This window comes from Canis lupus, chromosome 20, assembly GCF_011100685.1.
Source record: "Canis lupus familiaris isolate Mischka breed German Shepherd chromosome 20, alternate assembly UU_Cfam_GSD_1.0, whole genome shotgun sequence".
Classification (NCBI taxonomy): domain Eukaryota; kingdom Metazoa; phylum Chordata; class Mammalia; order Carnivora; family Canidae; genus Canis; species Canis lupus.
In genome coordinates, this window is record NC_049241.1 from 33,335,810 (window position 1) to 33,351,081 (window position 15,272).

General features: G+C 38.5%; 1 protein-coding gene across 1 annotated transcript in view; it reads left to right on the forward strand.

The window, feature by feature from the left end:
* DNAH12 (dynein axonemal heavy chain 12) overlaps positions 1–15,272 on the forward strand; it is a 202,979-nt gene that overhangs the window by 178,176 nt on the left and 9,531 nt on the right. The window contains 6 exon segments of the mRNA XM_038566103.1: positions 6,093–6,243; positions 6,453–6,706; positions 6,909–7,049; positions 9,109–9,246; positions 12,678–12,911; positions 13,186–13,374. Of these exon segments, the coding sequence (XP_038422031.1) occupies positions 6,093–6,243; positions 6,453–6,706; positions 6,909–7,049; positions 9,109–9,246; positions 12,678–12,911; positions 13,186–13,374 (1,107 nt within the window).

Here is a 15,272-nt window from a genome sequence, read left to right on the forward strand (position 1 = left end):
TAACTCAAAGTCTACTGATTTAAATGTTAATCTCATTTTTAAAACATCTTCATAGAAACATCCAGATTAGTATTTGACCAAATATCAGGGTACTATGTTCTAGCAAAGCTGACACCTAAAATTAACCATCACAAAACTCATCTCCAGATTGGTTCAAGTCACCATAATTCCTTCTCTAGAGTATCTTACATGAAGGATCAAAATTTTACAGATCAGGAATGGATGCTGTATTTTGTCAAATGCTTTCTCTGCATCTATGAGAGGATCATATGGTTCTTGTTTTTTCTCTTGCTGATATGATGAATCACATTGATTGTTTTACGAGTGTTGAACCAGCCTTGCATCCCAGGGATAAATCCTACTTGGTCATGGTGAATAATCTTCTTAATGTATTGTTGTATCCTATTGGCTAGTATCTTGTTGAGAATTTTTGCATCAATGTTCATCATGGATATTGGTATATAATTCTCCTTTTTGGTGGGGTCTTTGTCTAGTTTTGGAATTAAGGTGATGCTGGCCTCATAGAACGAGTTTGGAAGTATTCCATCTCTTCTATCTTTCCGAACAGCTTAGGAGAATAAGTATGGTTTCTTCTTTAAACGTTTGATAGAATTCCCCAGGGAAGCCATCTGGCCCTGGACTTTCTTGTCTTGGGAGGTTTTTGATGACTGCTTCAATTTCCTCCCTGGTTATTGGCCTGTTCAGGTTTTCTATTTCTTCCAGTTCCAGTTTTGGTAGTTTGTGGTTTTCCAGAAATGCGTCCATTTCTTCTAGATTGCCTAATTTATTGGCATATAGCTACTCATAATATGTTTTTAAAATCGTTTGTATTTCCTTGGTGTTGGTAGTGATCTCTCCTTTCTCATTCATGATTTTATTAATTTGAGTCTTCTCTCTCTTCTTTTTAATAAGGCTGGCTAATGGTTTATCTATCTTATTAATTCTTTCAAAGAACCAACTCCTGGTTTTGTTGATCTGTCCCACAGTTCTTCTGGTCTCTATTTCATTGAGTTCTGCTCGAATCTTTATTAACTCTCTTCTTTCGCTGGGTGTAGGATCTATTTGCTGTTTTTTCTCTAGCTCCTTTATGTGTAAGGTTAGCTTTTGTATTTGAGTTCTTTCCAGTTTTTGGATGGCTGCTTGTATTGCGATGCAATCAATGTGATTCATCATATCAGCAAGAGAAAAAACAAGAACCATATGATTCCTCTCAATAGATATGCAGAGAAAGCATTTGACAAAATACAGCATCCATTCCTGATCAAAACTCTTCAGAGTGTAGGGATAGAGGGAACATTCCTCAACATCTTAAAAGCCATCTATGAAAAGCCACAGCAAATATCATTCTCAATGGGGAAGCACTGGGAGCCTTTCCCCTAAGATCAGGAACAAGACAGGGATGTCCACTCTCACCACTGCTATTCAACATAGTACTAGAAGTCCTAGCCTCAGCAATCAGACAACAAAAAGAAATAAAAGGCATTCAAATTGGCAAAGAAGAACTCAAACTCTCCCTCTTCGCCAATGACATGATACTCTACATAGAAAACCCAAAAGACTCCTCCCCAAGATTGCTAGAACTCATACAGCAATTTGGCCGTGTGGCAGGATACAAAATCAATGCCCAGAAGTCAGTGGCATTTCTATACACTAACAATGAGACTGAAGAAAGAGAAATTAAAGAGTCAATCCCATTTACAATTGTACCCAAAAGCATAAGATACCTAGGAATAAACCTAACCAAAGAGATAAAGGATCTATACCCTAAAAACTACAGAACACTTCTGAAAGAAATTGAGGAAGACACAAAGAGATGGAAAAACATTCCATGCTCATGGATTGGAAGAATTAATATTGTGGAAACGTCAATGTTACCCAGGGCAATTTACGCATTTAATGCAATCCCTATCAAAATACCATGCATGGACTTTCTTCAGAGAGTTGGAACAAATTATTTTAAGATTTGTGTGTAATCAGAAAAGACCCCAAATAGCCAGGGGAATTTTAAAAAAGAAAACCATATCTGGGGGCATCACAATGCCAGATTTCAGGTTGTACTACAAAGCTGTGGTCATCAAGACAGTGTGGTACTGGCACAAAAACAGACACATAGATCAATGAACAGAATAGAGAATCCAGAAGTGGACCCTCAACTTTATGGTCAACTAATATTCGACAAAGGAAGAAAGACTATCCACTGGAAGAAAGACAGTCTCTTCAATAAATGGTGCTGGGAAAATTGGACATCCACATGCAGAAGAATGAAACTAGACCACTCTCTTTCACCATACACAAAGATAAACTCAAAATGGATGAAAGATCTAAATGCAAGACAAGATTCCATCAAAATCCTAGAGGAGAACACAGGCAACACCCTTTTTGAACTCAGCCACAGTAACTTCTTGCAAGATACATCCACGAAGGCAAAAGAAACAAAAGCAAAAATGAACTATTGGGACTTCATCAAGATAAGAAGCTTTTGCACAGCAAAGGATACAGTCAACAAAACTCAAAGACAACCTACAGAATGGGAGAAGATATTTGCAAATGACATATCAGATAAAGGGCTAGTTTCCAAGATCTATAAAGAACTTATTAAACTCAACACCAAAGAAACAAACAATCCAATCATGAAATGGGCAAAAGACATGAAGAGAAATCTCACAGAGGAAGACATAGACATGGCCAACAAGCACATGAGAAAATGCTCTGCATCACTTGCCATCAGGGAAATACAAATCAAAACCACAATGAGATACCACCTCACACCAGTGAGAAAGGGGAAAATTAACAAGGCAGGAAACCACAAATGTTGGAGAGGATGCAGAGAAAAGGGAACCCTCTTACACTGTTGGTGGGAATGTGAACTGGTGCAGCCACTCTGGAAAACTGTGTGGAGGTTCCTCAAAGAGTTAAAAATAGACCTGCCCTACGACCCAGCAATTGCACTGCTGGGGATTTACCCCAAAGATACAGATGCAGTGAGACACCGGGACACCTGCACCCCGATGTTTATAGCAGCAATGTCCACAATAGCCAAACTGTGGAAGGAGCCTCGGTGTCCATCGAAAGATGAATGGATAAAGAAGATGTGGTCTATGTATACAATGGAATATTACTCAGCCATTAGAAATGACAAGTACCCACCATTTGCTTCGAGGTGGATGGAACTGGAGGGTATTATGCTGAGTGAAATAAGTCAATCAGAGAAGGACAAACATTATATGGTCTCATTCATCTGGGGAATAAAAAAAAATAGTGAAAGGGAATAAAGGAGAAAGGAGGAAAAATGAGTGGGAAATGTCAGAGAGGGAGACAGAACATGAGAGACTCCTAAGTCTGGGAAACGAACTAGGGTTGGTGGAAGGGGAGGTGGGTGGGGGTGGGGGTGACTGGGTGACGGGCACTGAGGGTGGCACTTGACGGGGTGAGCACTGGGTGTTATTCTGTATGTTGGCAAATTGAACACCAATATAAAATAAATTTATTTAAAAAAATCTTACAGAAAAGTCATAACTTTTTCTTATATTAAATTACAAGAACAAGGTACTTTTTTAAAATAGAAAATTGTCATACTTGATTGCAGGTAATCTTCACCTCAGGGAATGTTGCCCTGGTCTGTGCAGAGAGTAATGTGGAAAAGGTCTCTGTGTCCTCAGTATTTTCCCTTCCTTAAAATTTATGTCGAAGATCTCATTTAGATAGAAACTATACATGGTGTTAATGCTAAAAAAAGATTTCATCATTGCTCATGTGAAGTTATTAAAGAAGCAAAGTCTGTTATATCATGGTGAGCTGCTTTTTTGAAAACCCTTCCGTGGCCTTCAGTACCTAAAGAATAATGACAGAAGTACAGCTTGGCAGTCTTGTTACCTTGGCTCATTACTCCTCTTTTCTGCAGTTCTATTCTTCTCTTCTTGAAACTTCTTGAAATTTTCACTGTTTAAACCTACAGAACTGCTCACAACTGCATAAAATTTCTCCTACAGAAGTCTCCATCCTTCCTTCCCATCTATTCCACCAGTACAGACCCATCTATGCCAAGACCACAGAAGCCTATGGTGATCTCTCCTCCCTCCACCAAATTCCTACAGTTTCACTTTTGAAAGTTGTTTAGCATTTAGAAGGTGATATCAAATACCTCTTCATTCTTATTTTCTGTTGCCAATGTTGCTGAGTATCATTCTTTTGGTTTAAATTAATTTTAATGTAATTTATAAATAAGAAACACATTTCTGTGGTTCAGAACTCTTTTGAATACATGTATATGGTGAAAAGTGGACCTCCAATCTGCATCTCCCAGGCACTCAGCATCCTTTTCCTCAGGCAACTAATGTTACCTGCTTCTTGTTACCCTTTTATGCACATATAGGTATGCATACACATAGATTATTTTCTATTTATTTTGGGTTTTTTAAAGATTTTTTATTTATTCATGAGAGAGAGAGAGAGAAAGAGAGAGAGAGGCAGAGACATAGACTCTGAGGAAGGAGAAGCAGGCTCCATGCAGGGAGCCCAATGCGGGACTCGATCCCAGATCCTGGGATCATACCCTGAGCCGAAGGCAGACGCTCAACTGCTGAGCCACTCAGGCGTCCCTTTTCCATTTATTTTGAACACAAATGGTTGCATCCACTGTTTTGCATATTGCTTTTTCCCATATAAATTTAAAAACCTTTCTCATTTTTTTTTTACAATTGCATGGTATTTCATTATAAGAGTATGCAATCATTTCTTTAACTGTTTCCTACTGATGGACCTTTACAAAATGTACACATTATCTACCATAAAAATATTGCAATAAAAACCCTTTATTGAAAAGTCATTTCTCACATGTGCAACTATCTCTCAGATTAAGTCCTGGGAATAAAATTGCGGAGTCAATGGATTTGCCTATTTGTAATTATATAGATACTACCAAATTACCCTTCATGAATCCAGATTACTCTTCCACAGCAGTGTATAAGAATATCTTTTTAAACCATAATTTTTTCCACACAGAATGTTGCCAAACTTTTGGATCTTTGCTCATCTGTACAGAGGGATTGAAGAATTTGGGGACATTATGAACATGAGGTGGTAGTAGCACACAATGGCATCTAAGTATAGTTACCTTTTTTTTTTTTAAGTTATTTAGTATTTTTAGTTATGTGTATTAGGGTAAGACTAAGCTGCTGTAACAAAGAGACCTAAAATACAGTAGCCTAAATAAAATAGAAATTAATCTCTCTCTCCTAAGAGCCCAGAGCAAATGCTTGAGAATTAGCAGGGCAGCTCTGGTTTTGAGATCAGCCAGACATTCAAGTTCTTTTTTTCATGCTAGGAAAGTCCCCTTGAGTGTGGTCCTCATCAGTGAGATTGAAGCTGGCTCACGAATACCACATCTGTTGAAGAACAAAAGAGAGTATTGAAAGTAAACAGCTTCCTTATAAAAATATATCCTGAAAGCTCCATGTATAACTTCTACTTTTATCCCTCTGGGCAAAACTTAATTACGCAGCCACATCGAAGTACAAGAAAAATTGGGAAAACTTGGGGTTGTATTACCCAAAGGAGACAAATAGGGGGAGAGTTTGCAGTCTCTGCTGTATTGAATGAGATTGAGCATCTTTTTGTATGTTTAAGATTCATTTTTTATAAACGGATTCTATAAATCATTTTCTATAATCTGTTCATCTCTGTCCACTTTTCTTTTGGAATTAGTCTTGTCCTATCAATATATAAACACTTCTTATGTATTAGAGAAATTAGCACTTTGTCTGTGATACGCTGCATGCTTTTCTTTTTCTTTTTCTCTTTTTTAAAGATCTTATTTATTTATTCATGAGAGACACAGAGAGAAAAGGCAGAGATATAGACAGAGGAAGAAGCAGGCTCCATGCAGGAGAGCCCAATGCAGGACTAGATCCCAGGACCCTTAGATCACCACCTGAGGATGCTCAACCACTAAGCCACCCAGGTGCCTTGCTGCCAGCTTTTCTTGACCAGTAGACTCAAATTGTATTCTTTGTCGGTTTTTAGTAATCATACAAATTGTCATGTAAAATGAAAATTACTCTAAAAGTCATATCATTCATTTCTCTCTTTAACAGATAACTCCAGCTATAACAAATTATGTAACTGACAAACTAGGGAAAAAGTTTGTAGAGCCTCCACCATTTGATTTGACAAAGAGTTACTTGGACTCAAACTGTACCATTCCTTTAATTTTTGTGCTGTCTCCAGGAGCAGATCCTATGGCCAGTAAGTCCACCTATTGCAAACTTTTAAGAACTTGTAAATAAACCATCTTACTCAATGTCCATTTCTTATATGATTGTAGATCAGTTAGTAAATCTGAGATTTGTAAGGAAAAGTAACTGGAATCTCCCAGTTATGTACCTGCACACTGAAACATAAGGCAAATTTTATGATTTTAGAGTAAGCAGTGAAACTGTTTCGTATTCTCTCAGGCCTACTGAAATTTGCGAATGATAAAGGTATGTCTGGAAATAAATTTCAAGCAATTTCACTGGGACAGGGACAAGGACCAATTGCAAAAAAAATGATTAAAGCAGCAATAGAAGAAGGAACTTGGGTGTGCCTACAGAATTGTCACCTCGCCGTCTCCTGGATGCCCATGTTGGAAAAAATATGTGAAGATTTTACCCCCGAAGTCTGTAACTCATCATTTAGGCTTTGGCTGACAAGTTATCCATCTCCAAAAGTATGTTTATTTTGTACAAAGTTCAGTATTCAGTACCTTTAGTTTTCTCTTACATTATGTATCTTACACTTTGAATGCTTAATCTTAAGAGGTCTTAAAAAGTACTTCTAGAGTCCTCTTTTATACCTATGTTTAACCCATTAGTATATGCATTTTTAGGACTCATGCTGGTTATCTTGAATAATGCTCTGTTTATTCTTAGTTTCCAGTAACCATCCTACAGAATGGAGTAAAAATGACTAATGAGCCTCCCACAGGTCTTCGGCTAAATCTCCTTCAATCTTACCTCACTGATCCAATTTCTGATTCTCAGTTTTTTGGTGGATGCCAAGGAAAGGAACTGGTAATGATCAGCCTCTGGAACTTTTTAAAATTTGTTCTTACAGTGAGAAAATCTGGGTATAAATATTTAACAATGTTAAACTTTAGACATTTTCTAAGAAGACAGATATTGAACCTATATTGTTCATCATTTTCTTCCCAGCAGTTTGTGCTCCACTTCCCACAGAGTAGACATGCAAATAAATATCTGTTGACTGCAAAATGTATCTTAGTTTGTAAACTAAAATCCAATAATAAGTTTGATGAAGACCCAAGGGTAGCAATCTGCTTTCATATCATATATTGATTCTTTCAACAAAATATGTGTTAGGTACTCTCCTAGGTACTAAACGTAAAGCAGTGAGAAGAGAACCACCCCCCTGTCCCCCCACCCCCCGCCAAATCTGCCTTCATGGAACTTGAATTCTAGCGATACATATTAATCATACTTTTCAGGGTGCTTATGTGTTTTGCACATGGTGACTTAGGAGTCCAAATAAATAATTAGCACTCCTTTTTCCTGCTGGCATTCTTAAAAAGAAACAAGAAAAAGTCTAAACATAAGGAAACCAGATTATAACCTTAATTACTGATATCAACTAGATTGGAAGATAGTGTTGGTATCTGTGAACAAATGGGGTTCATATCACTGAGTAGAATTAAACAGATTTATCCACCCTCAGGAACAGAGGAAAACTTTCTTCCCCAAGGAAAACTCACTTCTAAGACAGAAAAGTGAAAAGCTGAGCAAAGTGTATCGGTCAACTTTTCCCAAATTTATCAACCAGATAGGTTACTCCCTCTCCCTCAGTGAATACAAGGATGGAAAATCCAGAAGTATTACATTGAGGTCTCCCCTCACATGGAAGGAACCAAGGGAAATTCATTCCCTGCCCTTACCCCAACACATGCCATGCCCATTTGAGGTAGAAAAAAGAACAGTATTGAAAATAAAGAATTGAATTCTTTGGAAGCCAGCTAGTTTCTCTCTGCTTAATAAATACCTTCTGTCTCCCTAGTTCTAAGCGATAATTTTATTTGAAACTATTTGGTGGTGTGGCTGGAAAGAGAGTGGAGAAGGTGGTATGATGTCTGATCCTCATCAAGGGTTTGAGCTCCTGCAAGGAATCCCAAGATTTCTCTGATACCACAGGAGCAATTTTGGCCCACAAGCACAGATCAAAAATGTGGAGGGATTATGACCTCCTTAAGAAAACCCCATTGTGTGAAAACATGTGGAAAATACATGCAAATTAGATTATTGCTGTCATTGCCAAAAGGGTTTCCCTATTAAATGTTTCAGCACAGTATATTTAAAATATGATTTAATTTTTGTACAACATTTCAAGAATATAGTTATAAAGGAAGGCATGGTGTCCTTGCATTTTAGTATTATAGAAATAATTTCTACTCCATCACATGAAGATAGTTGGATGGATTTTTACTGCATTTGGAGCTATGTTTGAAATGATCTAACTTAAACCATCAAGATAGCGTACTTGAAACTTACTGGTTTGGAGGTGGTCCTCAAAGTGATGAGTGGCCTTCCTGCAGAGCACTGTCACAGGCTTAGTGAGAGGCCCATCCCATTTGACATACATGGCACACATATGAAAATGCCAGGATGGAGTAAATAAGGGTTTCAAAAATGATCTCCAAATGGAAAGTCATAAAATCAGGAGCTATATATTGGGATTTATTCCTATCTTAATGATTAATTATACTCTCAACACTTGTAGTTTTAGGCATATGCCAGTGAGTCTATAGGATAACATTTGAATTATTGAAGTTGTTAATACATATGGAACAACAATGAAGTATGAGTAGCCAATGCTTTGGCAAATGGTAGTATTGCATTATAACAAAGTTAAATATTGTAGTTTGTCTGGCTTTGGAGATTTAAGTCATAAGATTAATACTTTTTATAGTATGCATTGTTTTAGATAGCATGTCTTTTTTAAATAGAAGTTTACAGAAATATATGATCATATAATCTTATATTTGAAAGAATTGTTGATTCCCTTCATTTTACTGATGGAAATATGATCAAAATTTTTTCTTGTGTAATTTTTATACTCAAGACATGGGAGAAGTTGCTGTTTGGAGTTTGTTTTTTTCATGCTCTTGTACAAGAGAGAAAGAAATTTGGTCCTCTTGGTTGGAATATTCCATACGGATTTAATGAATCCGACTTACGCATCAGTATCCGACAACTACAGGTAAAATTATAAAGAAATTAACATTGATGGAGGATCACTGTGTGTCAGGCCCTAGGCCACTCCCTTTGCTTAGAATAAACTTAATCCTTCCAACATCACTAGTAGGTGGGTAGATAGTAACTGTGGTTTATGAAGCACTATCTCTGTGGATTTTTTTCTGCTGCAAGTAATGGAAAACCTGATTCAAAGTATGCTTAAACCATAATGAAACTTATTATCTCATATAAAAAAGAGGATATAGAGGAAAGACAGGTTCTGGAGTAGTTGATTGAGCAAGTGTTGTCATCAAGGACCCTGGTTCTTTCTTTCTGAAGTGCCTTCCTCAAGTGTTGGCTTTATATAGGTCCTTACTGTACTCTCTTCCTCTGCTCAATCAAAGCTACAGTTTAGCTCTATCAGTCAAAAGAAATAGGCTGCCTACTTTAAGTAGAAAAGGAATTTATTGTAAGAATATTTGGGTAGATCATGGAATCACCAAGATGGCTGGAGAGCCAAGGCATCCAGTTGTATCCAGAACTCTCCACGTCTTGGTAAGAGCAGGTCCTCAACCCCGGGCTGAATATTAGACACCACAGCTCACATAGCTGCCACACAGACTCTGGTCTACTGCAGGCCCTCTGATGTCATCAAAAAAGACTCTTTGCTTTTACTGCTTTTTAGCACACTATACCCCCAGTTCAAAGTCTAGCTCACAGATCCCAGCTTTAATTAAAAAGGAGCCTAGGAAAGTGAGTGGCTAAGTTTTCCATTTTCTGTAGACTCACACTGTGAGACATTCAGATAGTCAGCAGCCCCCACAATCAATCAATCAATCTGCTCTAAATTCCTACTAACTCAGACTTTGAAGTAGGCATGTTACTTACATTAATTCTAGTTCTCACAACAACCCTGTGGGGCTAGTATTATCCCTATTTTTGAGGAAATCAAAGCTAAGAAGTGAGCTTGCCCATTGAGGTAGGATTTGAACTCCAGTCTGTCCAACTCCAATACTTTTCCCATTGTTTCTGTCATATTTAACCAAACAGTAATCCAGCTGGACAACCACAGAGTATTAGTATATTTCTGTTTCTTTGCTGTGACAAAAATCTTTGTGACAGGGGGCCTCATAAAGGGAAATGGGAAGTGTTAGTAAAGTCCAATTCGGTGCTATTAGGTTTCACTCAGGTGGGGTTTTAAAAGGCTATGAATATTTAATTATGTTTATACCATAATGATAATTTTTATAGAAACTTTTGATATTTTATCAACTCTTTTTCTTTCCTTTAAACGTGGCAGAAACCTTAACTAGAACAAACCTGTTAATTTGAACATCCTTGGACAACTGATGAAATTGGTGCTTATAGAATTATAATTACATGACAAAATGACATTGATTTTAAACATTTTTCAAAGAACAATTTTGTTGGTATAGCCTAAGCTTGGAGAACATTTTGCTAAAATCATCCTACTGCAGATAACCAGTCAACTGAGAATTCTCCACCTTCTGGCTAGGCCCCAGCCTGCAGCCTCTGGTGTCATCAACCCTCCTAGCCCCAACATTAGAGCTGGCAGGCATAGATTAAATCCTCTTTTATATCATCAAGAACTGAGTACTTGATGGAGGGGTCAGTCTTTAAACCATCTTCACCTGGTTATACCAGCAGGCTACCTCTTGCCTCCAGAGAGACAAATCAACAAACTCATGGCTAAGTAGATAGACTAAACCAAGGAATGAGTTGTTGGGCTCTATGTCTTGCAAATGCCACAAATTTAGCATGAATTTCTCTTGGGATCTCTTCCTTCAGTTTTGGGAAGGGGTGAACCGAGTTGAACATTCTTTCCCCCAAAGGTAAGAAAGGGAGAAACTCTCACAAATAACTTATCCCCCTACAAAAGACAACCTTCCCTCTGTTTCCTGCTCCTATCTCTTGATACTTCTCATCTTCCTGAAAACATGGGAATCTCAAACAAAGAATTATATCTTCTTTTAACTTGCCTCTGGATAATTTGGAAGTTTTTTTTCTTAACTGTGCATTTCTGCTATAATTCTTGCACTATTAGTTAATTTTCAGAAGCAGAAAAAGCTCTCATCCAGTAATTTATACCATCCCAATACACACACTACCCAAAATTCCTGTCTTGGGAAAAGTAAAGGATCTGGAACTGGGAGAAATAAATTGAAGCCTTCATATCATTTCACATTTCACAGACTCAGCTTCCTACTTCACAGGATTATTGAGAGATGAGGAAGACAATGTGAAAACTATGCAAATAGTAGTTTCTATCACTATTGTAAATGATGTTATATTGTGTGAACCAGGCTTTGGCTGTAAAGTTTGGGATTGCTTTGTTTTTATTACATTGCAAACAGTGCCCTAAACCAGGCACCTTGTTCTCAGCCTTGGTGCTATTGGCATCTGGGGTCAGATAGCTCTTTGTGGGCAGCTGGCCTGTGTACTAGTTAGCAGCATCCAAACTTCTACCCACTCAATGGTGGCAGCATCCCCAACTACTGATATAAAATGTCCCCAGATATTGCCAAAGGTCCTCTAGGGGACAGAATTGCCCCCAATTAATAACCAGTGCCCTAAGACAAGGTTTATCCAAAGTCATATGAAAAGCCTTGAAAATTTTCATGTAATTTTCACTTGGGCTGCCTTGAAGCAATACATGTTTATCCCCCCTGCTCTAAATTTGGAAGATGCAGACAAGCAAAGTAATTTAAAATAAACGCTAACAGGGAAACTGGGTGGTTCATTCAGTAGGTTAAGCATCTGACTCTTGATTTCAGCTCAGGTCGTGATCTCAGGGTTGTGAAATCGAGCCCCATGTTGGGCTCTGCACTGGGCACGGAGCCTGCTTAAGATCCTCTCTCTGCGGGGGATCCCTGGGTGGCTCAGCAGTTTAGTGCCGTCTTCCACCCAGGGCGTGATCCTGGAGTCCCAGGATCGAGTCCCACATTGGGCTCCCTGCATGGAGCCTGCTTCTCTCTCTGCCTGTGTCTGCCTCTGTCTCTCTCTCTCTCTCCCCCCACCCGTGTCTCTCATGAATAAATAAATAAATTATAAATAATAATTATAAACAAATATAATAAATAATAATTATAAATAAATATAATAAATAATTATAAATAAAAATAAAAAATAAAAATTATTAAAAAACAAAAAGATTCTCTGCCCCTCCTCTTCATTCTCTCTCTCCAAAAAAAAAAAAGAAAAAAAAAAAGGTAAAATAAACACTAACAATGCTAGCCTTTCAAAGATAATTTGTGATAATAGTTCTTTCAACCCCACTTCTGTGCTAGCCTTTCAAAGATAATTTGTGATAATAGTTCTTTCAACCCCACTTCTGTGCATATAGATGATTGACATATGGGTATTTCATGTCATTTTAAAATAGAAATGAAGTAAAAGACTTAAAGTTTTTATCATTTTATTTTTCCTTTGTTTCAGTTATTTATAAATGAATATAATACAGTTCCATTTGAAGCTATCTCGTACCTGACTGGGGAATGCAACTATGGTGGAAGGGTGACAGACGACTGGGATAGACGTCTCCTCTTGACCATGCTGGCTGACTTTTATAACCCACTAATAATTGAAAACCCTCATTACAAGTTTTCTCCCAGTGGACACTATTTTGCACCTCCCAAAGGCACCTATGATGAGTACATTGAGTTCATTAAGGTAACTGATATCACTGGAAAATAGGGTTAGATCTAAGTGTGATTTATCTAAAACAAACAATGAAATGTTCCCCTGTAATGTAGAGGGCTAGACAAGTAGTACGGCTTCAATCAACTTTCAGTTTCTAGCAGTGACTGAAAATTGGAAGAGTTCGATTCCTCAGTGCTTTATGTTTAGTTGACTTGTAACCCTTTTTGGTCAGCATGTGTTTTATACTTTGTGAATTCACATAGCCGGTGAAAATATGATCCTTGCTTCATCTGCTTTCTGGTAGAATCTTCCATTTACTCAACACCCTGAGATATTTGGATTACATGAAAATGTTGATATTTCCAAAGACCTGCAACAAACAAAAATCCTCTTTGAGTCCTTGCTCCTCACGCAGGGAGGCTCCAAAAAGACAGGATCCTCAGGAAGCACTGACCAGATTCTATTAGAAATCACCAAAGATATCCTCAACAAGGTAGTGTCTCATTTTGAATATGTTGCTCATACTATAAATGAAAATGGTACTGAAATGATAATCCAAAGGCTCCATTTAACAGCACTAGGACCTTCAGTGAGATACTTTGACTTTCAGAGCATTAATTCCCAACTGTACAAGGTTCTTGGGAACATTTAAGAGATCATGAATTTAAAGTGCCTTGCATGGCACCTGGCGCAATGTCAGTTCTTAGTAGCTACAGTTGTGGATGAGCTGATGAACGTATGACTTATTACCATTTGCAAACAAAGATGATGGATCTACTTTGTACAAACTGGAGTAAATGGTCTGAACTTGCTGGTTCAAGGAGTGAGTGGTTTTTGATCTCTACCTTAGGGAGCGAGGAGGTACAGGGATTTAGATCAGCTCTAAATGAGCAACTACAGCTTTTTTCCCCCCTCCATAAAAAAGCCCGAAGTACTTAGCCTACTAGGTAAAGTGGAATGATACTCTTTCTTCTCACCTTTTTACTGTGTCTTAAATTCAAAAAGAAACTACAAAGGGAACTTTAAAAATATTATGATCACAAGCATAGGTCCTCACAATTTCCCTTCAGGGTAAATGCTATAACGAGCCCCATACTTCAGTGTCAAGTGTCCTGACAGAGCAGAGCCTGCCCCATCGTCCACTTGCCTTGAAAGCCCACTGTCAGCACCACTCCTCTCCTCTCTGTGTTAGAGGGCTTGTCTTACATCCCCTGAAGTAGGGCCTCCCCGCTGTACACCTGGCTGCAGCCGTTGGAGAAAGAGGGAGCAGTCCTGCCACCACCCCTGGGTGAAAGCAAGCTAGCCTCCTCCCACCCTGTCCCCTGGACTGATCTTCTGTTCTTTGACTTTTCTCACCTCTGATCCCTTACTGTTTCTGCAGTTTATGTCTGGGACTAGGGGGTGGAGGGAAGATTTGTGCCCTTGCAAAATGGTGGCTCCTACTCGGTCCCTAAGAGCAAGTTCCCTAGCAGTGACATTTGGGAATGTATTTGGGGAAAAGGGATTGTGCTAAGCCAAAGGGTCCTCGAGTGACACCACCTAGTGTAACTTTACAACAATTCTTTTGCACCACTCGGAGACCATCATCCAAGGACACCCTGGGCAGCTCAGCTTTCTTAGTTTGGGATCCCTTTGGGAAACTTCTTTGCCTCTTTAAGAGTGTGAATTCCAATGTCTTGAGGCTTGATTATCAGTTCCAAAGTGCCCTTCACTTCTCAAGCATCTCTGAGGTGCCTCATAGAAACCAGACACTTGGTGCCTTCTCCCTCCCTATTCCTTGGAACCCTGCTATGGTCACAACATTAATTATTTGAAAGTGGGGTAAGCTAAGCTATTTGAAGCCAGTTGATAATTGATTGCAAATAAATATAAAACAGTTATGAAATGGCAAATCAGTTTTATCAATGAACAATAAGATTCAGCTTACAAAAGGAAATTGCACAATGTTTCAGAAATGTGTATCTTCCACAAAGTGCTATATAGTGAAGAACGTGGGCTTTGCAGTTAGAGACCTGTGGATTTAAAAGGATCACCTTTTGGCTGTGTGCCTTTGGGCAGTTACTCAACCTCTCTGTACAGCTGCCTCTGAACAACACAGTTTTGAAATGCACAGATCCAGGCAGCCCCCGTGGCTCAGCGGTTTAGCGCCCCCTGCAGCCCAGGGCGTGATCCTGGAGACCCTGGATGGAGTCCCACGTTGGGCTTTCTGGGTGGAGCCTGCTTCTCCCTCTGCCTGTGTCTTGGCCTCTCATTCTCTCTCTGTGTCTCTATGAGTAAATAAATGAAATCTTTAAAAAAAAATTATGAACTGCACAGATCCACTTACATATGAATTTTTTGATAAATATAGCACAGTACTGTAAATGTATCTTCTCTTCCTTAAGATTTTCT